At 57.9% G+C, this 22,110-nt stretch overlaps 2 protein-coding genes across 9 annotated transcripts; both read right to left on the bottom strand.

Moving 5' to 3' along the window:
* Positions 1 to 58: 58 nt before the first annotated feature.
* Positions 59 to 3,131, bottom strand: HGH1 (HGH1 homolog). The gene is made up of 6 exons (XM_055314120.1): positions 2,480 to 3,131; positions 2,304 to 2,404; positions 2,107 to 2,205; positions 1,833 to 1,924; positions 1,616 to 1,738; positions 59 to 1,536 (listed from the first exon to the last, which is right to left on the bottom strand). Exons 1-6 carry the CDS (start codon positions 3,109 to 3,111, stop codon positions 1,360 to 1,362), a joined length of 1,224 nt encoding a protein of 407 aa, XP_055170095.1. The 5' UTR covers positions 3,112 to 3,131; the 3' UTR covers positions 59 to 1,359.
* A 3,964-nt stretch (positions 3,132 to 7,095) lies between these two features.
* Positions 7,096 to 22,027, bottom strand: WDR97 (WD repeat domain 97). Of its 8 annotated transcripts, XR_008662979.1 has the most exons (25): positions 21,901 to 22,027; positions 21,603 to 21,730; positions 20,163 to 20,791; positions 19,912 to 20,033; positions 19,109 to 19,805; positions 18,900 to 19,042; positions 18,578 to 18,817; positions 18,412 to 18,502; positions 18,111 to 18,243; positions 17,898 to 18,019; positions 17,577 to 17,637; positions 17,243 to 17,392; positions 16,909 to 17,166; positions 16,708 to 16,827; positions 16,537 to 16,620; positions 14,562 to 14,690; positions 14,256 to 14,459; positions 13,936 to 14,115; positions 13,649 to 13,846; positions 13,447 to 13,568; positions 13,209 to 13,371; positions 12,353 to 12,888; positions 12,206 to 12,267; positions 11,559 to 11,761; positions 7,096 to 8,370 (listed from the first exon to the last, which is right to left on the bottom strand). XR_008662979.1 is itself a non-coding variant. In XM_055314197.1 (24 exons), exons 1-24 carry the CDS (start codon positions 22,007 to 22,009, stop codon positions 11,724 to 11,726), a joined length of 4,719 nt encoding a protein of 1,572 aa, XP_055170172.1. In that variant the 5' UTR covers positions 22,010 to 22,027; the 3' UTR covers positions 10,981 to 11,723. The 8 variants fall into 8 exon arrangements, 6 of the variants coding, with proteins under 6 accessions (XP_055170172.1, XP_055170168.1, XP_055170171.1 ...); XM_055314197.1 differs by lacking the exon at positions 7,096 to 8,370 and having other exon boundaries at positions 10,981 to 11,761; XM_055314193.1 differs by lacking the exons at positions 7,096 to 8,370; positions 11,559 to 11,761 and adding an exon at positions 11,769 to 12,095.
* Positions 22,028 to 22,110: the final 83 nt, after the last annotated feature.

Below are 22,110 nucleotides of genomic sequence, written 5' to 3'. Positions count from 1 at the left end.
GTGCCATCAGGACCACGCCTGGGTATTACCTGGTCAACTAAGGATGGGTGGGCACAGGAGAGGCCAGATAAAGCATTTATTTTATGGAAGGGGTGTGATGTCTCAGTGTAGGAAGGGGCAGCCAGCCATGGGGAGCCTGCTGCATCCCCCATCCAGGGAGAACATGAGTCCACACGCTTCCAAGCCAGAGCTTTAATCAGGACAAAAAAAAATATATAGAGAGTACATGAAGGAAGGGGAGAGCTTGTATCCATGAAGCGCCCAGCCTCACTGGGAGGAACTGGAGTGGGCCTCCAGCTTTGGAGGCAGTGTCACGATGGAGGACATGTGCAGAGGGCACTGGAAACACTCAGGATGCCAGGTGGCGGCACACCAGTGCCAGAGAGCAAGGGCCTGCGGAGGCCAGTACTCAGGAGTCTTGTGCAAAAGATGGCACCAGGAAGGGAGCAGGGCGCAGGGAGGCCGCGCTGACGGCCTAGCAGGCTTGGCTTGGCAGCTGCAGAACACAGGGCCCCACACGAGGGGCTCCGAGGGGGCAGAGGGTGGTGAAGGAAAAGGCTTGGCAAAGAGCAGGGCCACAGGCGCCTCAGGGAGACTCTGTCAAGCGATGGGCTCTGAAACTCAAGGAAACTGACCAAAGATAGAGCCTAGTCAGCGAGGGTGTGTGTGTGTGTGTGTGTGTGTGTGTGTGTGTGAGCCGGGGGGGGGGGGGCAGGGGGCATCACTTCAGTCCAGGGCTGGAGACACTAGCAAGGGGCTGAGGGCAATACCGCAGGTCAAGCAGGAAGGTGGAGAGATGTAGGCAGATGGGCCCCAGCAAACGCTCCAAGGACACACCGGGGGTGCAGCCCTAGGAGATCCCAGGACAGGCTGAGGCAGGGGCAAGTCTCAAGGGATCAGTCCTTTGAGGCTGATCTCAGGGCAGGGTAAGCTGAGGAGTCCCGAAGGGAAGATTTGGGGTGGCACCGGCGACAAACGGCCCTGCTTACACCTGGACGCCCATGACGCCCAGGCCTCTGTCGTGCCCTTGGGGGTGCTCAGGCTGGTACCATTTATCAGTCCAGGCTCATGAGCTGGTTCCTGGAGGTACCTGGGAGAGGGCGTGGCTAGCTCTGGCTGACCTGGTCCACGCTGAGCAACCTGAGTGGCTGGATGCAGCAGGGTACAAGGAGGTACCCTCGCCCAGGTTTATTGGCCATTTTCCCTAGAGACCTCACCGTGAGCCTAGGGGCAGCTATGCTTCTCAGCTCGTGGCGAGCTCTGAGCAGGGAGACGCAGAGGCCTGCAAGTGGCTGCAGGAAGGGCTGCACAGGAGGGCCAGCAAGGTGCACCCAGACCTAGCGGTGGGCTGCAGGGGCCTCAGGTGGACGCTGCCCCCTGTGCTTGTGGCTCTGGGGCCAGCTCCTCTGGGTGCTTCCGGCTGTGCTGCTCCCGCTCCTGCTGGTGGAGCCACTGCAGCTGCCGCTCCACGTCCTCAGGCACCTGTACCTCCAGCAGGTTCTCCATGCCCTGCTCTGGCTCATCCCCAATGAGCACCTGCCAACAGGGGAGCCAGGTGAGCAGCTGGCTGGCACCGCAGACGTGCTCCTCCCTTCCCCACAAACCCTGCACCCACCTGAATGAGCTTCTCACAAGCCACCTGCACGTCGGGCTCTGGCTCCCAGCTGTGCAGCTCACGCAGGATCAGATAGGCTCCCTGGTTCCTCACCTGCTGCCGACCAAACGCTGTGGCTGTTAGCTGGGAGAAGACAAAGGTTACCCAGGTATCAGCATCCTCAGGTACGTGTGGGTATGTTGCAGGGTGGCATGAATGTTGCAGGACCCCCGCTCACCAGCATGATGGCCTCAATGAGCATCTTTCGAATGTCAGCATCAGGCTCCCGCTGCTTGTCTGGCGGCAGGTACTGCAGGTCAACAGGCAGCCCTGGAGGTGTATGAGGGGGTTACTGGCTGCCTGCACAGGCCTGTAGGCCAGACCCTGCCTTTGTAAGTCCCACCTGAGCTCAGCGTCTCCGTGCGGGAGGGTTTCAGAAGGGGTCCTGCCTGATCTGTACATCTGCACCCCGCCTGCCGGGCCAACCCTGAGGCTCGACCCAAGCCACTCACGCTCCATCTCCTCCTCACAGAAGTCCTCAGGCCCAGCCAGGGGCAGCAGCAAGAAGGGGAGAATGTCCACCTTGGGCCCAAGCAACCACTCGTGGTGTCCTGAAGGAAAACCAGAAATGGGTGCCAGTCTAGAGGGGGCCCCAGAGCCGTCTCTCTGCCCCAGCCCCTCCCACCGCAACACCCCCACCCTCACTCACGATGCTCGAAGCAGCAGTTTCGCAGGGTCCCCACCACCCCGCCCCTGCGCACCGAGGAGTCTGGGAACTGGGTGAGGGGTAGCAGCCGCTGGACCACGCACCTGCAGGGAGGGACCGCTCAGCGCCATCCCGCTCCCGCTCGCTCCCGCCCCCTCCCCGAGGGCCCCGGGCTTCACCTGTCGGGGTCCAGCAGGAAGGCCCGCGCGGCGGGGCGCTGGCTGAGGTTGGAGAGCACCGGCCCCAGGTAGTGCAGGGGCGCCCGGGCGTTGTAGCCGGGCGTGCAGAGCGCGCGCACAAGCCGCTCCAGGCCCGAGCCCCCCGGCCCCGCGGCCGCCAGCACGGCCATCAGCGCGGCACATGGCGCCGGCTCGCGGCTGAGGTTGGCGAGCACGGCGGCCGCCTCCTCCGCCCAGGGCCACTCTGGGTCCAGGGCGCGGCCGAGCAGGCGGGCGGGCAGCGCGGGCTCGGCCTCCAGCAGCGGCTCGTGCAGCCCGGGCTCCGCGGCCAGGTTGACGAGCGCGCGAGCGGCGTCGCGGGCGGGGGCCGGGGCCGGGGCCGCCGCCAGCTCCACCAGCGCCCGCAGCAGCGCCGCCTGGCTGGCCAGCAGCGCCCGCCCGGGCCCGGAGCCGGTCAGCGCCAGCACGTGCCGCACCGCCTCGGCCCGCAGGTCCGCCCGCGCCCCGGGCGCCAGGAAGGGCAGCAGCGTCGCCACCCCAGCCTCCGCGCCGGTCTCCGGCATCCGCGGCGCTGCGGGAGCCAGCCCGCCCCCCGACGCGCCCGCGCCCGCGCCTGCCGGGGACTCCCCCATGCCAGCCCGCGCCCCGGACCCCACCGCCCCGCCGCCCCGCCGCCCCGCCGCCCCGACGCGGGCCGAGGACCCGCCCCGGCAGCGGAAGCCGCAGCGCCAATCAGAGGCCGCTGACTGGGCGCGGGAGCGGGGCCTGCGCGGGGGCGGGGCCACGCCGAGGCCCGGAGCATTGTGGACTGGGTGCCGCGCCGGGGGAGGGGCGCCGGGGGAGGGGCGCCGGGGGAGGGGCGCCGGGGGAGGGGCGCCGGCCGGGCCCTCGGGTGTGACCGGGCCCTTGGGGCAGGCAGCGACCTCCAGTCGCCGGGAGACTCAGGATCAATTACTTTGACCTTTTACTTTCTTTTTTTTTTTTTTTACTTTGACCTTCTAATGTTAGGCCTCTGTTTCCGCATCATCTCCATCTGGTTGTACTACTTTCATTTTCATGTATCGTCGTATTAAGTTTGCTAATTTTTTTTTAAGATTTTATTTATTTATTCATGAGAGACCCAGAGAGAGAGGCAGAGACCCAGGCAGAGGGAGCAGCAGGCTCCATGCAGGGAGCCCGACGTGGGACTGGATCCCGGGACTCCAGGATCACGCCCTGGGCTGAAGGTGGCGCTAAACCACTGAGCCATCCGGCTCATTTTCTTTTTTTTTTTTTTTTTTCTTTTTTTTCTTTCTTCTCTTTTTTTTTTTTTTAATTGTCACTTTCTTTTTTCAATGTATTTTTTAAAGATTTGAGTTGGGGACGTCTGGGTGGCTCAGTGGCTGAGCATCTACTTTCAGTTCAGGGCGTGATCCTGTGGTCCCTGCATCGAGTCCCACATGGGGTGCCCTGCAGGGAGCCTGCTTCTCCCTCTTTGTCTCTGCATCTCTCTCTCTGTCTCTCGTGGATAAATAAATTTTAAAAATCTTAAAAAAAAAAAGATTTTGAGAGTGAGCCAGAGAGAGAGTGAGCAGAAGCAGGGGGAGCAGCAGAGGGAGAAGGAGAAGCACTTAGCAGGGACCCCCCCCACACACACACACACACCCACAAGGTCACCTGGGACAACTCAGTCCTGGGTGACCTGAGCCAAAGGCAGACACTTCACCAACTGAGCCACCCAGGTGCCCCAGGGTGTCACTTTCTTCTTTAGTAACTTTTGGTAGTTTGTGTTTTTCAAGGAATTGGCTCATCTAAAGTGTCAAATTCATTGGCATAAAGTTGTTCATACTATTCCCTTATCCTTCTAATGTCTGTAGCATCTGTAGTAGTGTCACCTGCTGTTCTTTTTCCTAGTTTCTTTAAGGTAAAGGCTGAGGTCATTGGTTTGAAACCTTGTTTTCTAATACAAGCTTCCCCTCATCTATTCCTTGCTTCATGGTTTATGTCCTTCTACATAGGTTATGGGCTGCTTAGTAGGTTGATGTTCTTTTTCTTTCACTCTAAGGCCTAGGACAAAGCCTATAGGGACAGTGAGGCCCAGGAGAGCCACCAACAGGGAACAGCATGCCCCTGAAGTCAGTGGGTAAAAAGATTCAAGAGCTGGGATTTGTCCCCAGGTAAGATCCATAGGCACTTCATAGCTTCAGTCCCAACTTAGCCATATGCGAAAGCCACTCGCTTGAAATTGATGGGATCCCTGGGTGGCACAGCGGTTTGGTGCCTGCCTTTGGCCCAGGGCACGATCCTGGAGACCTGGGATCGAATCCCACGTCGGGCTCCCAGTGCATGGAGCCTGCTTCTCCCTCTGCCCGGGTCTCTGCCTCTCTCTCTCTCTCTGTGACTATCATCAATAAATAAACTGAAAAAAAAAATTAAAAAAAAAAAAAGAAATTGAGGGAGAGGGTAGATAAGTCCAAGGAAATGCCCATCTCTCCAAGGAAACCACATGCTCTGATACACAGATCCTGCCCATAAGAGTCAAAGATTTCTCAAGATATGGAATCAGAAAATTATGCATAAACTAGGTAATTGTTGTCATCTGGTGCATCTGGGGGGTCCATCTGACTGAGACAAAATGTGTGCCTTCAGAGCCCACTGGTGTCCAGAGGCAAACTGGCAAGCACTTGCTCTGACTAATTCAAGGAAGCATTTAGTGTAATCACCAGGTAGGGAGCCTTAAATATTCCCAAGATATATTAAAAGATACAAAATTTTTGGAAGTAATTTAAAAGTTAAAGTTACAAGAGTTGTAGAAAGGACTTCCATATACCCTTGACCCAGACACCTCAAATTTCTCAGTTATCCCAATAATGATCTTTTAGCAAAGGGTGTGGTCACGTTTTTTCAGTCTCCTTCAACTGGGGGCTACTCTTTAGTCTTTGACTTTCATGCCCTTGACACTTGCAGAGCACCAATCAGCTCTTTTGTTGCTCAACTTGCATTTGTCTGGCTACCTCATGATGAGACTCAGGTGATATATTTTTGGTAGGAATACCATGGAGGGCGGCGCCTGGGTGGCTCAGTCAGTCAAGCCTCTGCCTTCGGCTCAGATCAGGATCCCTGGGTCCTGGGATCAACCCCGGTGTTGGGCTCCATGATCACCGGGGAGTCTGCTTCTCCCTCTGCCCCTCCCCCTCGCATGGGCACATGCTCTTGCTCTCTCACACAAATAAATAAATCTTAAAAAAAAAAAAAAGGAATACCATGGAGGTGAGACCGAGCTCTTTGTGTTGAGTCCCATCAGATGGCAAGATACTAGTTTGCCCCCACATAGGAGATGTTTGATTACTTAAGGTGAATTGCTCAGCATTCTTTACTGATAGGTTACTCTTATTCTTTGTATTTAGTAAATGTTTTATGGGGAAATACTTTGAGACTATGTAAATAGTCCGTTCTTCATCCACCTTTCACTCACTAGTTTTTGTATGTAGTTTTTGTTTACTGTAAAGGAAAAAGCTTTTTTTTACCTATTTTATTCATTTATTTTTTATTTTAAGATTTTATTTATTCATGAGACAGAGAGAGAGAGAGAGAGAGAGAGGCAGAGACACAGGCAGAGGGAAAAGCAGGCTCCATGCAGGGAACCCGATGTGGGACTCGATCCCAGGTCTCCAGGATCACACCCTGGGCTGAAGGTAGTACTAAACTGCTGAGCCACCCGGGCTGCCCTATTTTGTTCATTTATTATGTCAATGAAGACCCATGGGGTTTTTTTAAAACTATTATTAATGTTTTTTTTTTAAAAGATTTTATCTATTTATTCATGAGAGACAGAGAGAGAGAGAGAGACAGAGACACAGGCAGAGGGAGAAGCAGGCTCCATGCAGGGAGCCCGATGTGGGGCTCGAACCCAGGACTCCAGGATCACGCCCTGGGCCAAAGGTGGCGTTAAACCACTGAGCCACCCAGGCTACCCCTATTAATGTTTTTAAAGTAAATTTATTTAATCCTCACAACCAGTATGGGGCTTGAACTCACCCCAAGATCAAGAATCGCACTCACTTCCAACTGAGCCAGCCAGGCACCCCTCACGGAGTCTTACTTTATTCAAAGAAATAGAATACTCTCATTACTGTGATCCAGAATTTGGCCAGTGGAAGGCCCTTGAAGGACACTCCTGTGTATTATTTATTCTTTTAAAAAGTATTATACTTATTTGAGAGAGGGTGTGCATATGTGGAGAAAAGGGTGGGGTGGAAGAGAAGGAAGGGGGAGGAGAGGGAGAGAGAATCTGAAGCCAACTCCACGCCGAGCCAGGAGCCCAACACAGGCCTCAATCCAACTACTGCAAGATCATGACCAAACCTCAACCAAGAGTCAGACGCTCAACTTGAGCTACCCAGGTGTCCCTCCTGTCTATTTTTTAAAATAGCTTTATTGAGATGTAATCCATATACCATACAAATCATCCATTTAAATTGGATGCGTTTTGGTATATTATTAATTTTTTAAATGGTAGTAAAATGCATATAACAAAATTGGCCATTTAAACCATTTTTTTAAAGTAGGCTCTGTGACCAAGGTGGGGCTTGAACGGATGACCCCAAGATCAAGTCGCATGCTTCACCAACTGAGCCAGCCAAGGTGCCCCTGAACATTTTTTTTTTTTTAAAGATTTTATTTATTTATTCCTGAGAGAGAGAGGGGCAGAGACACAGGCAGAGGGAGAAGCAGGCTCCATGCACCGGGAGCCCGACGTGGGATTCGATCCCGGGTCTCCAGGATCGCGCCCTGGGCCGAAGGCAGGCGCCAAACCGCTGCGCCACCCAGGGATCCCAGCCCCTGAACATTTTTAAGTGTATAGTTAGTAGCATTTACACTCGTGGTCTGTGCAACCATCACCACCATGTGTCTCCAGAAGGTTTTCATCACCCAACAGAACCCATAACCTTTCAGCATGAACCTCCCCCTCTGCCCTCAGCGCCGCCATCGAAATAGGGAGCAGGGCCCTCCCCACGGTATCCTGCTGTTGTGCTCCCGGCCTCCCCCGGCACCCACGGGCCTGTGCTTCCTCTCCGTGCTTGTCACCTCACGAGTGTGACGGAAGTGGAATCACGCAGCCTAGGACCTCTGGAGGTTGTCGCCGTGTCAACCACTTCATCCTGCTGCTACAGAGCTCGCGGGCGCACGTCCGCCTGCCCAAGCACCTCTGTGTCATTTTCAGTTTGGGGCTGTGACGAGTAAAGCAGCCTAAAGCCTTGTGTACAGGCTTCCGTGTGGGCATCAATCTTCATTTCTCTGGGGTAAATGCCCGGTGATGGGACCGCTGCGTCCTAGTGCTGGCATGTTTTGTTCTCCAGAAACTGCCAAATGGTTTGCGAGTGTCTGGACCGGTTGGCATTCCCGCGAGCAGCGTGTGGAGACCCGGTTGCTCGAATCCTCACCAGCTTTGGCGATGTCAGCTTTTTTATTTTAGGTGTTCTTCATTTGCGTTCCTCTAATTGCTGGGGATGAGGAACATTTCGTCTTTGCTGAAATGTTTGCTTCTTTTACCCATTTTCTTTCTTTTCTTTTCTTTCACCCATTTTCTAGTGGGATTGTTTGGCTTCTATAGTTAATTTTGGAAGCTGTTTTTTTTTTCTTTCAAGCTAGATGTTCTCTGTGGACAGGCCACGTGCAAGCGTCTTCTCCTGGTCATGGCTTGTCTTTCCAGCCTGCTGACATGGCCTTTGACAGAGCAGAAGTTTAAAATTTGATAGACTTGGGGCACCAACACCTGGGTGGCTCAGCAGGTGAACGTCTGCCTTTGGCTTAGGTCATGATCCCGGGCACCTGGGATCCAGTCTCACATTGGGCTCCCCGCATCTTGTCTCTGCCTCTCCGTGAGTCTCTCATGAATAAATAAATAAAATCTTAAAAAACAAAAAAACAATAGTCAATAAAGTCCAACTTTCTGATTTCCTTCACAGATGGCATCTTGGGCGTGTCTGAGCACGCTTCCTCAGTTGCTATCCCAGATCTTTTATATTTGCTTCTAAATTTTTCAGCTTTACATTTGAATATACAATTCACTTTGAGGTTTGTCCTTGATTTTATGGCATCTTTTGCCATATTGTTTTTTAATCTGCAAATTTGTCTCTTTTTCCTTCTAAGTATTCTAAGGGAATATTTTTCTAAATTACCTCTAATATATTTATTGTTTCAGTTTCTACATTGCAATCCTCAAATCATCTGAACATTACTTTTGTAAATGATGCGAGGAAGGGGTCTGGCTTTTTTTTCTTTTTTTAAAGATTTTTATTTATTTATTCATGAGAGACACACAGAGAGAGGCAGAGACACAGGCAGAGGGAGAAGCAGGCTCTGTGCAGGGAGGGAGCCTGATATGGGACTCGATCCCAGGTCTCCAGTATCACACCCTGGGCTGCAGGCTGCGCTAAACCACTGCGCCACTGGGGCTGCCCATGGGGTCTGGCTTTCCTATCTTTATCATCTGTGCTAGGCATTATTTTCCTAAGTCTGTTAGATAAAAAAGTTCATTTACTCATGACAGTAGTGCGCAGCCTCTGAGCATCATCATCTCCATTTCATACATGGGGAACCAAGGCTCAGAGAGCCAGGTAACTCCTTAAGGCCACACTGTTAGGAAGTGAAGGGAATACGTGTGTGCGTTTGCTATCCTGATTTCTTCTATAGTGAAAATTCCAGTCCAGCTTTTTGTACATTTTTTCTGTTGCGTTGTGTGATTTTTAAAAGTTATTGATTTGTTGAAGTTCTTTTTTTAAAGATTTCATTTATTTGAGAGAGAGAGAGAGAGAGAGAGAGGCAGAGAGAGCATAAGCCAGGGTTGAGTTATAGGATAGAGGAAGAAACAGGCTCCCCGCTGAGCAGGGAGCCCGATGTGGGACTCGATCCCAGGACCCTGAGATCATGACCTGAGCTGAAGGCAGACGCTCAACCGCTGAGCCACTCAGGGGTCCCTAATCTACTTTCTCAATAGATTTCTCTCTTCTAGGAATGTCAGTGGTACACCTTGTGTAGGTATGACGACGACACCAAAAAGCAAGTTGGTTCTATGCCACTTCATCTTCATCACATGTAGTTACATGTATTACAGACATCTCCTCTCACTCTCTGGCCTTTTTATTCTCTGAATGGTATAGATTAATATATTAATTTTAAAATAACTATATTGGGGATCCCTGGGTGGTGCAGTGGTTTAGTGCCTGCCTTTGGCCCAGGGCGCGATCCTGGAGACCCGGGATCGAATCCCACGTCGGGCTCCCGGTGCATGGAGCCTGCTTCTCCCTCTGCCTGTGTCTCTGCCTCTCTCTCTGTGACTATCATAAATAAATAAAAATTAAAAAAAATTTAAAAAAAAAATAAAATAACTATATTAATATGTATTAATAAACATATACTAATATTTCCCTTTATAATTAGTGGGTTTTTGACTTGTTTAAACTTGCCCTACTCTCATGTTGATATTTTTATTTATTATTATTTTTAAAAGATTTTATTTGTTCATGAGAGACACAGAGAGGCAGAGACACAGGCAGAGGGAGAAGCAGGCTCCGTGCAGGGAGCCCGATGTGGGACTCGATCCCAGGACTCCAGGATCACACCCTGGGCCGAAGGCAGACACTCAACCGCTGAGCCACCCAGGCGCCCCTCATGTTGATATTTTTAATATATTTTTATTTATTTTTAATTAACTTTTATTTTTTAAAGTAAGCTATATGCCCAACATGGAGCTTGAACTCACAACCCTAAGAAGATTCGCACATTCCACTGGCTGAGCCACCTGGGCGTCACTCTCCTGTTGGTAGTTTTACAAGAATTGATTGCTTTTTATAATTTGGATGAAATACCAGAAGAAGCAGACTATGATGCACCCCACAGTCCTTGCTTTAGGCGGCATGGCCCTTTTATACAAATGTCATGTCTTTAGTTCTCCAGACTGGGCAATTCTTGCCCTAGTCACCATGACAAGAGCCCAGGCACAGTTCTGGGGTTGTGGGAAAGGTGTGAGAGATAAATTTTATCTAGAAAGACACTGAGAAAAAAATATAAATAAATAAATAAATAAGAGAAGAAAGAAAGAAAAGAAAAGAAAAGAAAAGAAAAGAAAAGAAAAGAAAAGAAAAGACACTGAGAAAAAACTTCTGAAGTCAGAGGCTGAAAACATTCAGAGGTAAGAAATTGCTGCCCCACAACCCAAAAGGAGAATGTAAAAGCTAGAACAGCCCTTCACCAAGGCAGACCCAGGGGGCCCTGGGAGGGTTCCGTTGGTCAAGCATCTGACTCTTGGTTTCGGCTCAGACGGTGATCTCAGGGTCGTGAGATGGAGCCTGGTGCTGCGGTCCTGCTCAGTGGGGCGTCTGCTTGAATGGTCTCCCTCTACTCCTCCCCGCTGCTCACTCACACTGTCTCCCTCAAATGAATAAATAAATTTTTATTAAAAATATTCTTTTAAGATTTTATTTATTGATTCATGAGAGAGACATAGAGAGAGGCAGAGACACAGGCAGAGGGAGAAGCAGGCTCCCTGTGGGGAGCCCACTGTGGGACTCGATCTCAGGACCCTGGGGTCATGCCCTGGGCCAAAGGCAGATGCTCAGCTGCTGAGCCACCCAGGCGCCCAATAAATTAATCTTTAAAAAACAAAGCAAAAGAAGGCAGACCTAATAGCGAGTGCACACATGGGCCGAGTGCCCCACAAGCTGTGGGACCAGTGCCCTGGGAGGCCCTGATGGCTCAGAAGGAAGCCAAAGCCCTCTGAGATCTTGTACTTAACATATAAGTTCTGTCTCCTGGCAATTTTTAGATACAAGGGTCAAAAGGATGCTGTTTCTTGGATAAAAGCACATGGGACTCCTTCATCAATTCTTCTCCCTTCTAGCCAAGGGTAGCAAAGCACCAACAAACTCAGGCCCCCACCCCCTCAACACACACACGTACACGCGCACACACACGTACACACGCGCGCGTGCACACACACACACACACACACACAGAGCCATCTAGACTCTCTCATCTCCTCCGTGCCTGGCCACTCACTGGCCCATGAGTCCCCACTATCTTGACCCCAGTAACTTACTAATAAATACAGGCCACGTGCCTGAGCTGAGATGTGCCCACGTGATGGGCCTCTCTCCTGGCAGACAGACACACCCACCAGGAATGCTGCTCCGCCAAGGGCCGACCACACCACATTCCACCGTGCCCCCAGTTCCTGCTTTCCAGGTGGCCACTGGCAGATCCATCACACCAGCAAGACTGTCCTGCTCACACTTGCAGCCCCTAAAGATAAAGGTGGCATCCAGTTTTCTGGCCATGACCTCTGAACTTTATTTCCAGAAAAGAATAGCTGGCTGGAGAGCCACATCCCGACTCCATGCCAGGGGGAGGAAGAGACTGGGCCACCAGCCTGGTCAACTGTAGCTGTCAGGGTTCGAATCATCTAGGAGAAAGTATCGCTGCAAAGCGGGTTGCAGGAGCAGTGGGGGCAGCGGACGGGCAGGCCTGGGCCAGTCGGGGGGGAAAGGCTGAAGTTCCACCCTTGGCAGTGGCAGCTTCAGCATCCGGATGGAGGCATTGAGGGTACGGGCCACCCAGAGCTGGGACCGCATCCAGCCTGTGGGCCAGCAGGACAGTGTGGCTTCAGGGTGGGGTCAGTGCCCACTGGGACCCCAGCTAGGGTGGAGGTAGATGGTGCTGTGCATTTCAACCCCTGTCCCCACTCACCCCTCAGTCTCATTGGAGCCCTCTGGAGCTTGGCTTCCTGAAGCCGGAGGATGGGGTAGTGCCTGCAGAGATAAGGAGGTAGGTGTGGCCCGGCTGGCCCCTCGGCTGCCCCCCACAGGCCCTGTCCCAGTGTGGGGGCCCCCTTACCAGCAGTCCCGGGGCTGAGGCAGTACTGTGTTGGGCACCGACGGGCTTGGGCTGGGGTGCAGGCCCTGCCGCTCCTCCTGCAGGAAGCGCTGCTGCCGGACCCGCTGCTGCTCACAGAAGAAGTTCAGCGCATCGATGGGGCCCAGGTCGAGCATCTGTGACCGTGACCAGTCCGTCTGCTCCAGCGGCAGTGGCTCTTCCCGAAGTATAGTGGGCACTGAGGAGCTCAAGCGCCCCTCAGAGCGGGAGAAGTGCAGCAGGGTCTCGGACAGCATGCGCCTGGTCGGTGTGAAGTGCATCGGTGAAAGCACCTTCTTGGCTGGGGACTCCAGGGTGGCCAAGTCCAGCTTCCCGGGTGAGACCACTAGTGAGGGGGCCCAGGAAGGGACCGAGGGCATCACTGACTCATGAGGTGACCCGGAGAGCACAGAGACCTGTGACAGCACCTCCTTGGGAGAAGGTGTGGGTGCCGAGGGCTCGCAGACCCTGGGCAGCATCTCTGACAATTTGGCTACAGAAGGCTGCAAGGACTCCATCTGTGGGGGGAAGCAGCCAGTCGACATCGCCCCCCAAGCCCAAGGCAGAGGCTCCCCTCCATCAAGAGGCACCAGTGGCCCCCAGCCTTGAGACCTGGCAGCAGACTCCTTCCTGGGGAGGGGCAGGAAGATGCCCAGAGATGGAGGGTTGGGGGACAGAAGTGGACCAATGAGGGTCCCGCGCAGAGCAAGGCAAGTGCTGCCCGCCTCACCTGGATCCCCCTCCCCACCCCCTCAGGGACTTGGGGAAAGCCTGGGGGCTGGGGGAGAGACAGGAGGCTCCCTCGCAAGTGGCCTGCCCCACACCTGCCCACCAGGACCTGCAGCCAGTGGATCATTTCCTCCAGCTTCTGGCAGCAGCGTTTGCGCAGGGCAGCCTTGGAGTTGGTGTCGGGGCCCTGGACCCAGGTCATCATCTCCTTGAACAGGAAGCCCTGTGGGTCCTGCAGGCCCAGCCCGTCCAGCAGCTTCTTGAGCTCGGGCCTGGGACAGGTGAGGGGAGCTGCTCCAGACGCCTTCCCCCACTGGCGGGAGGACGAGCAGGGGAGCAAGACTCACCAGCAGGAGACCGGCGAGTACAGGAAGTAGGACATGAGCTCCAGCACCACTTCGCGGGACTCCAGGGAGCAGGCCAGGAGCAGCTGCAGTGCCAGCATCACGAACCGCTTCTGCGTGGGGTCCTGAGCACAGCGGAGCAAAGCGTGGGCAGTGGGCGGCGCAAGGCCCCGGGGTGGCCCGGTGGGCGGGGCCAGCGGCGCACCTCCAGGCTGGGGGGCCGGTCCAGGTTGAGCAGGCGCACGAGGACGTCCTGCAGCCGGTCCCGAAGGTCCCTGCTCACGTCGGGCAGCAGCCTCAGCAGCGCTCGCAGGATGTGCACGCAGTCGGCCCAGGATACCTCGCACAGCAGATCGGTGAACAGCGAGGCCAGGCCCTCCGCCGTGCCCACCTCGGGGTAGGCCTGCGGGCACCGCGTGCTGACGCCCTGTGCCCTGCACGGCCCCACCGCCCCCACCAGCCTGGGCCTCCCCGGCGCCCGAGCCCCCGAACCTCCAGGGTGAAGATGGGGAACAGCTTTTTGAACCAGTTCTGGACGACGAAGAAATGCAGGAACCTGGGCAGATGCCCGTAGCGCTGTTTCCAGAGCGAGCGCCCGTAGGGGTACGAGAGGCGGCGAGAGCTGGCGTCGGTCCTGGCGCCCGCGCGCAGCAGGGCCAGGTTCTCGGGGGCCTGCGGGGCGCGGGGGGGGGGGGGGGGGGGGCGGCTGCAGACCTCTCCCCGCGCAGCCCCGCCCCCTCCCACCGTAGCCCCGCCCCTCCCGCGGCAGCCCCCTCCACTCCCAACGCAGCCCCGCCCCCGCCCGCGCCTACCTGCGCCTCCAGATCCTCCAACTCCAAGAGCTGCTCCTCTGTGCTCAGGTAATCTGAGGCCCAGTCCAGATTCCGCTCCTCCTCCTCCTCCTCCTCTTCCTCCTCCTCCTCTTCCCCCAACCACTGGATCAGCTTCTGGTGATTCCTGGCTTGGCGCCGCCTGATGCGCCGTGGCAGCCACACGTCATCCAGGCTCCTCTTCGCCTGCGCAGCGGAGGGCACAGGTGACCACTGGGCTGGCACACTGCGGGGAACTCAGGCCCCTGCCTGCAGAGCCCCAGGGCGGGGATCCCCGCGCCCCCTTGCCTCGTGTCTGCCTCGGCTGGAGATCTGGGCGAGGGCCCTGAGGCCGCTGACCTCCTCGGGAAGCCACATGTACTGCAGGACCACGGAGTTGGGCACGCTGCCCGGGAAGCAGATGGGCGTCTGCAGGTTCTGGGGAAGGAAACACGGGGGGCCGGCTGACAGGCCGAGCTGACCCCCACCTCAGGGGGCACCTGGCACCCCCAGCACCAGCCCCTGCTGCCAGCCAGGTCTCGGGCAGCTCAACTGGGCTCACACCCCCTGTCCACGTGAACTTGGGTGAAACCTCTGAACATTACAGACGATTTGGGAACTAAAACTCTATCCTGTTTTTTTTTTTTAAAGATTTATTTATTTATTTATTTATTTATTTATTTATTTATTTATGATAGACATAGAGAGAGAGAGAATGAGGCAGAGACACAGGCAGAGACACAGGCAGAGGGAGAAGCAGGCTCCATGCCGGGAGCCCGACACAGGAATTGATCCCGGGACTCCAGGATCGCGCCCTGGGCCAAAGGCAGGCGCCAAACCACTGAGCCACCCAGGGATCCCCTCTATCCTGTTTTTGAAAGAGGAATCATATGGAACCGGCCACGCTGAACACAGGAATGCTGCCCTGCATCTTTGACCAGAATAAAGTGCACACTCTGCAGAGCCCCCTGGGGGCTCAGTCCCGAAGCCTGTGACTCTCTATCTCAGGGTTGTGGGTTCCAGCCCCACATCGGGTGTAGAGATTGCTTAAAAATAAGATCCTAAAAAAAAAAAAAAAAAAAGTGGACACTCGACAAAGCTATTTTCCTGTAAACAAACTAAAGTACTCAGAAAACCAGTGGAGTGTGCAATGTAATTACCTCTTCCAATCCTAACTTTTGGAGAACAACTGTGTAAGTCTCTTAGTGCTCCTGCAATTTGCTGATAGTCTCCTGGCTGGGCAGCCCGGGTGACGCAGCGGTTTAGCGCCACCTTCAGCCCGGGGCGTGATCCTGGAGACCCTGGATGGAGTCCCTTGTCGGGCTCCCTGCATGGGGCCTGCTTCTCCCTCTGGGGCCTGCTTCTCCCTCTGCCTGTGTCTCTGCCTCTCTCTCTCTGTTTCTCATGAATAAATAAAATCTTAAAAAAAAAAAAAAAGTCCCCTGGCTTTTACTCCTCAGTAGGACTCGATTTGGATTGCTACCAAATCTCTGCTCCCCGAATTGGAATTCTAAGACCCCAAATAAATGCTTTCATTTCATTTCAGTTCTGCCTCTTTTCTCAGCTGACACCCCCAAACACACAAACAGGCAAAGAGGACCTTTGGAAAGAAACCAAGCAGAAGAGTAGTCAGTGAGATGGCAGCTGTGACGACTGAGGAGAAGCTGGGGGGCGCTGACACCCCCACATGCTCTCCAGGGACCAGGCCCCCAGCCCTGGAACAGAGCTGTCTATAGCAATGAAGGGGGTCAGTGGGAGGAGCTCGGAGGGGGTGCTGCGGGTTTGGGTCGATGGCACAGCTACGGGAAGGATCAGCACCCACCCAGGCAGATGACAGGGCCAGAGTGTGGCCCCCCCTGGGTATCTAGGGTGGGACAGGTGGGGAAGGTAGCAAGTTGCAAAGCCAACATCCATGGACTTTGCTGCTCTAAATGGAGAGGACTCTGGTCTTCCAGACAAAGTCCATACAGGACACACCCAGCACTTTAACCGGGAAGGAGGTATGCGGGCACAATCAGCTGGCAGAGGCTCTGGCTTCGCCCGGTGTCTTCTCTGGGAATCTCTGGGCCTCTGGCAGCTGGTCCCCAGAGAGCCAGGAGTCAGGGCCCACAGAGAACAGCAGCACCACAACCAGGCTGGCCAGGAGGTGGGTGGAGGGCAGCAGGCAGGCATGGCTCTCAAGTCAGACTCGAGCGCAAGATTAGCAGCAAAGGGAAGATGGGGTGCATAAGAAAGTTGCCTCTGCATGAGGGAGGTGCCTCTGGGAAGAGCAAGGGACTCTCACCTTGTAGTGCTCAATGGCAGCAGGAAAGAAGCCTCGGAGGTTGGAAAGAAGCTCCCTGGGCTGCCTCTTTGTCAAGAGGGGAACCTGGGGACAGGAGAGGGGCTCAGAGCCAAGCATGGACCCTCAGTGCCCCTGCAGCCCTGCTCTGGGGTAGGCAGCAGCCCCCCTCACCCTGTGCTGAAGGTTGGGGGTCGGTGGGCCCGGGCCCACACGCTTCTCCCCTGGGAGCCGCTGCAGCTGCAGGTCCAGACTGAGGCCCAGGTTACCGCTCAGGGAGGAGCAGGCCAGCAGCTTGGGTGAGGGACGAGGAGTCACAGGGTGGCAGCAGGGTCACAGGGTCAGGGTAGAGATGGGAGGGGTGGGAAGCCTTACCTGGGATGCCCTGCTGTGCACCCCCCGGTGTGTGTGTGGGGTGGGCATGTGGACTTGAGGAGGGTGGGCAAGGTGCTGGCCCACGGCTCCCGGGTCCTGTAGGGAGTGGGCTGCTGGCACTGTTGGGGCTTCGGCACAGACCCCCGCCTGCCGAACACTGCTGGCAGCTCTGGGCAAGGTGCACACGTCCCAGGTCTCTCTCTCCACTATGAGGGTCACAGTGCTTTCCTGCTGGGACTCCCTTCCAGAAGGCACGCCCTGGGAGGGATGCAGGGGAGACAGGCAGCCTCGGAGGCCCTGGGCAAAGGGTGGCTGGGGGAGGCTTCACACTTACCAGAAAGCCCGGGCCATAGACCAGGCACAGGTAGTTGTCAAAGGCCTCCTGCTGCTGTTGCCAGGAAGGTGGGGGCTGGGCTGCTGGGACCACCAGCCCCAGTCTCAGCTGCTGAAGGTCTTGATCCCGAGTAACTAGGGCTTCCAAGTCCTGGGGTCGGGGCCAAGGGTCAAGGGCCAGCTCAGTCCTCCTTCGGTCTTGCCATCTGCCTCCCAGACAACCACAGGGATCCCAGACCTATCCCAAGGACTGAAAGGGAGTGGCCTGGGCCTGGGCAGGGTGCAGGGTGCAGGTTGGGACTTTGGGGTGGTGAGGGGGTCGGGACCCAACCCACCTCCTCCAACACTGGTTGCTGAGGTGTTCCCGTCTGGTGATGGATGAAAGACAAGTCTGTGCTGCAGACAGGGACAGATAGAGGTGGGACACCAGCATCATCAGCGGCGGGATGGGGCGGATGCTGGGATAAAGACCTGGGGGTGGGGGTGGCCAGGCCTCTGGCAGGGCACAGCCAGCAGTCAGGAAGAGGGATGGGAGGGCTAGGATAGGCTTGGGGTGGCCCGTGTGGCCTGGGAGCTCTGGGGCCGCACGGCCAGGCCCTGACTCAGGGAGTCAGGCAGGGGCCTCCAGGACCGCTCCGCGGGGCCTGCAGGCACACCTAAGACTGGCCGCCCCATGCAGCTTGGTGAACCTCTGCAGCTGGCCTGAGGTCAGCGACTCTTGGCTGGTCAGGGGCAGTGGAGGGTCATCCAGCACCTCAGGGACATTCTGGCACAGCTTCTGAACGGGAGAAAGGCACGCATAGCCCTGGCCTCGGGGGCTTGTCTGCCCACAGCAGCGGCCTCCTGCACGTCCTGGGCTTCCTGCATACTTTGACCAGGTAGGATGTGGGCAAGTAGAGCCTATGAGACACCAGGCAGAGTCGGGAGCCCAGAGCCAACACCAGGTCCCCACTGTTGCTGCAGAAGGCCAGGGCCTGAGGGGGGCTGTCCAGCTGCAGGAGCCTGGGGGAGTGCAGGGCAAGGGTCTGGCCCGCTCCACCAAGCAGGAAGCCGGGACAGGGACAACCCCGCCCCCAAGCTGCCAGGCTCTGGTGGGGGTGGAGGTAGGAGACCCCAGCCAGTGGCCCACAGGCCCCCACCCCGCCCTCCGCCCTCCCAGCCCCAGCCCACCGCAGCAGGCGGTTCTCCGCCGTCCAGATGCGGACGGTGCAGTCCAGGCTGGAAGAGGCATACAGCTTGAGCGTGGGGCAGCAGCACAGGCCTGAGGGACCAAGGCTTGGGGTCAGGGACCAGGGCCACATGGTGGCTTGGGCTTCACTCTTGCCCGCCCGCTCACCAGTGATGTGGTCTGTGGGGTCATCCTGGGGCCGGTGATCACAGCGGGGGCTGTTGCCCAGGCCGAACTGCACCAAGCCGTAGGTGGCAGTGTCGGGGTCCTCAAAGCCCACAGTGACCCGCTTCCCCAGCGCACAGAGCACCACCACCGGGTGCCAGCAGGAAAAGGTCCGCAGCAGGCTCAGGCTCTCCTCCGCGTAGGGGTAGACTCGCCACATCTTCACGGTCAGGTCGCCGCTGCCTGTGGGGGCAGGAGCCGGGGCTGGACCCTGTGCGGGACGGAGGGTTCCCAGGCCGGCCGCGGGGCAAGGGGAGGTATGAACCCGAGGACACGATGCTGTTCCAGGTGGACGCAATGGCGGTGACCGGGCCTGGGCTGTGTGCCGCCGTTTGGAAGACGGTCTTCGCGTGGCGCCACTCAAGGACCGACAGGGTGCCATCCGTGTGGCCCACCACGGGCAGGTACCTAGCGCGACATCAGCGCGTTGGCGCGGGCCCTGCCACCCACCCCCCCTGCAGGCCCGGCACCCACCGGTTCTTGTCGTCCCAGGCGCCGGCCAGGTGGCCAGGGGGCAGCTCCCCGCCGCGGCGGCGCACGGCCTCCCAGGCAGCGAGGGCACTGCGCGGGTCGGCGAGGTGGTTGTACAGGTGCAGGCAGCAGGGCCGCGGCGCGGGGGCGGGCGGGGGGCGCAGCCGCAGCAGCAGGCGCATGGGGCGGCGCGCGGCAGTGGCGCACAGCAGGTGGCCGGCGCGCGTCAGCAGCCACAGTGCCTCGTGGGGCAGGCAGTAGAGCAGCGCGGCCGCGGGCTCCGCGGCCCCCAGCAGCAGCGCGCTCACCGGGCGTCCCGTGGCCGCCGCCAGCAGGTGGACCGAGCCGTCGGCGCAGGCGCACACGAGGCGCGCGGGCAGGGCGCGCGGGGCAGCGGGCAGCGCGGGCGCCACCTGCACGAGCAGCACCGGCGCCGACAGCCGCGCCAGCGGGGCGTACAGCTCGCGGGGGCGCCACAGGGCCACGCCGCGCGCGCTCAACGACAGCACCGGGCAGCCCGGGCCCGCGGGCGCCAGCAGGCGGTCCACGCGCGCCGCCGCCGCGTCTCGGGCCCAGCCGCTCAGCGCCACCTCGCCCACCTGGGCCGCCGCCTGCAGGTCCCACGTGCGCAGCGTCCCGTCCTGCGAGGCGGACAGCACCAGGGACGAGTTGGGGAGCACGGCCACGGCGGTCACAGGGCCTGTGGGAGGGCACGGTCGCTGGGCGCAGCCGGGCACTGGGGCGGGCATCCGGGCAGCCCGCGGTGGACACAGGCGGGCCCCAGGGGCTGCGGTGGGGTGGCACACCTGTGTGGCCCATGAACACCATCCGGAGCCGCCAGTCGGTCTCCCACACCTTCACCGTGCTGTCCCGAGAGGCTGTCACCACTGCGTCTACCTCGAGGCAGTAGGCCAAGTCCGAGATAGTGCTGAAGGGGAAGATGAGGCCCCTGCAGCCCCTGCCACCGGCTGCTCACCCTCCCGGACTCACCTCTGCAGCACCCCCACCCCTCCCCCACACTGTCCTTCTTTTCCCGGTCACTAGGTCCCTCCCTCACATTTTGTGCAGGTCCCGGCGGACGTCTACGAGGGCCCAGGTGTGCAGATCAAAGATGAGCACGGCAGAGCCATAGGCCGCGAAGCAGCATGGGACTTGGTGGGAAGACAGGGGCCCCAGAACCAAACGGGTGAGTGTAACTGCAGAGCTTGGTGGCAGCCGCAGAGGTGAGCCCCACAGCACCAGACGGCGACCCCCTGAACGGAATTTCCAGAGCGCCAGGCTGCCACCTGCCAATGCCACTAGCAACAGCCCCAGGCTGGGCACTGGCAGGCAGCAGATGGGCTGGTGGTCCGGCATCCCGCCCACCCCTGGCTTGCTCAGCCACAGTAGGCTGAAGTCAGGCCTTAGTATGGCCAGCCCCTCCGGGCCCCAGCCCACGAAGTGGCTCACAGCACCCAGGGGGCCAGGCACAGCCACCAGCCCAGTGAGCACGGCTGGGGCCTGTAGCTTCTCATAAGCCCAGCCATCCTCTCTGTGCAGGTGGAGGTAGCCGGCACCATCCAGCACCACGAAGCGTCTGCCCACTGGATCCTGTGCCACCCAGCACAGCTCGGCTGCCACTTTCAGATGGCGCAGCAGCTCTAGCCCATGGGTCAAGCGTGCCACGCACAGCTCGGCTCTCTTTTCCTATGGGCCAGGAGGGGCAGGCCTGTGGTCAATGATGGGGTAGGATGGGGAGCTGGAGAGGTAGTGTGCCTGCCTAGTGGAGCCTCAGGGTGTCAGGCAGGGCACCCGCCTAGGGGAAGAGGTGAGGGGGTGCTAGGCACACCTAGGTGAAGAGGTGGGGGGTGCTAAGCACACTTAGGGGAAGAGGTGGGGGCCCCAGGCAGGGGGGTGCTAGGCATACCTAGGGGAAGAGGTGGGGGGTGCTAGGCACACCTAGAGGAAGAGGTGGGGGGTGCTAGGCACACCTAGAGGAAGAGGTGGGGGGTGCTAAGCACACTTAGGGGAAGAGGTGGGGGCCCCAGGCAGGGGGGTGCTAGGCATACCTAGGGGAAGAGGTGGGGGCCCCAGGCAGGGGGGTGCTAGGCATACCTAGGGGAAGAGGTGGGGGGGTCCTAGGCACACCTAGGGAAAGAGGTGGGGGAGGTGCTAGGCACGCCTAGGGGAAGAGGTGGGGGGTGCTAGGCACGCCTAGGGGAACAGGTGGGGGGTGCTAGGCACACCTAGAGGAAGAGGTGGGGATGCTAGGCACGCCTAGGGGAAGAGGTGGGGGGTTCTAGCACACCTAGAGGAAGAGGTGGGGGGTCCTAAGCACACTTAGGGGAAGAGGTGGGGGCCCCAGGCAGGGGGGTGCTAGGCATACCTAGGGGAAGAGGTGGGGGGGTGCTAGGCACCTAGGGAAAGAGGTGGGGGGTGCTAGCCACACCTAGGGGAAGAGGTGGGGGAAATGCTAGACACGCCTAGAGGAAGAGGCAGGGCCACAGGCAAGCCCCACCTTTTCCACGAAGTCTCGGAGGCCTGCACGGAGGAGCAGCCACAGCTGGCGGGCGCGGGCACCCGGGGTCATGTTCTGCTGCCGAGAGTTGCTGGTAAAAAGCGGTGGGACTGGCTCCGGAAACGAGTCTGCGGGTCAGCAGGGGGAGCGCTGTCAGAGTGGTCTCGGAGCTCTGGCTCTAGGCTGCGGGCACCGGGTCAAGGGACTGCCCGGGGCTGCGGCAGGGCGGTGGTGTAAGGAGGCCTGAGGGAGGTGTGCCTGCTGTCATGGGGGCGTGGGCGAGGCCGGGCCCCCTCACCATTCCTTTCCTTGAGCAGCCCTGGGTCCGGGACGTCGTAGCTGTCAGTATCATACAGGTCCTGGTCCAGAAGCTGGCTGTCACTCGCATCTGACACCTCGGTCTCCATCCTGGCGGCTGCAGGTCCAGGCCGCCTAACGGCCCTGCTACCGTTGCTAGGCTACCAGACGCCGGTAGGCCCCGCCTTCGACGCAGACCCAACCCCCAACA

This window comes from Nyctereutes procyonoides, unplaced genomic scaffold (genome assembly GCF_905146905.1).
Source record: "Nyctereutes procyonoides isolate TBG_1078 unplaced genomic scaffold, NYPRO_anot_genome, whole genome shotgun sequence".
NCBI lineage: Eukaryota > Metazoa > Chordata > Mammalia > Carnivora > Canidae > Nyctereutes > Nyctereutes procyonoides.
Note: the sequence above shows the minus strand (reverse complement) of the source record. Positions and strands in the feature narration are given on the sequence as shown.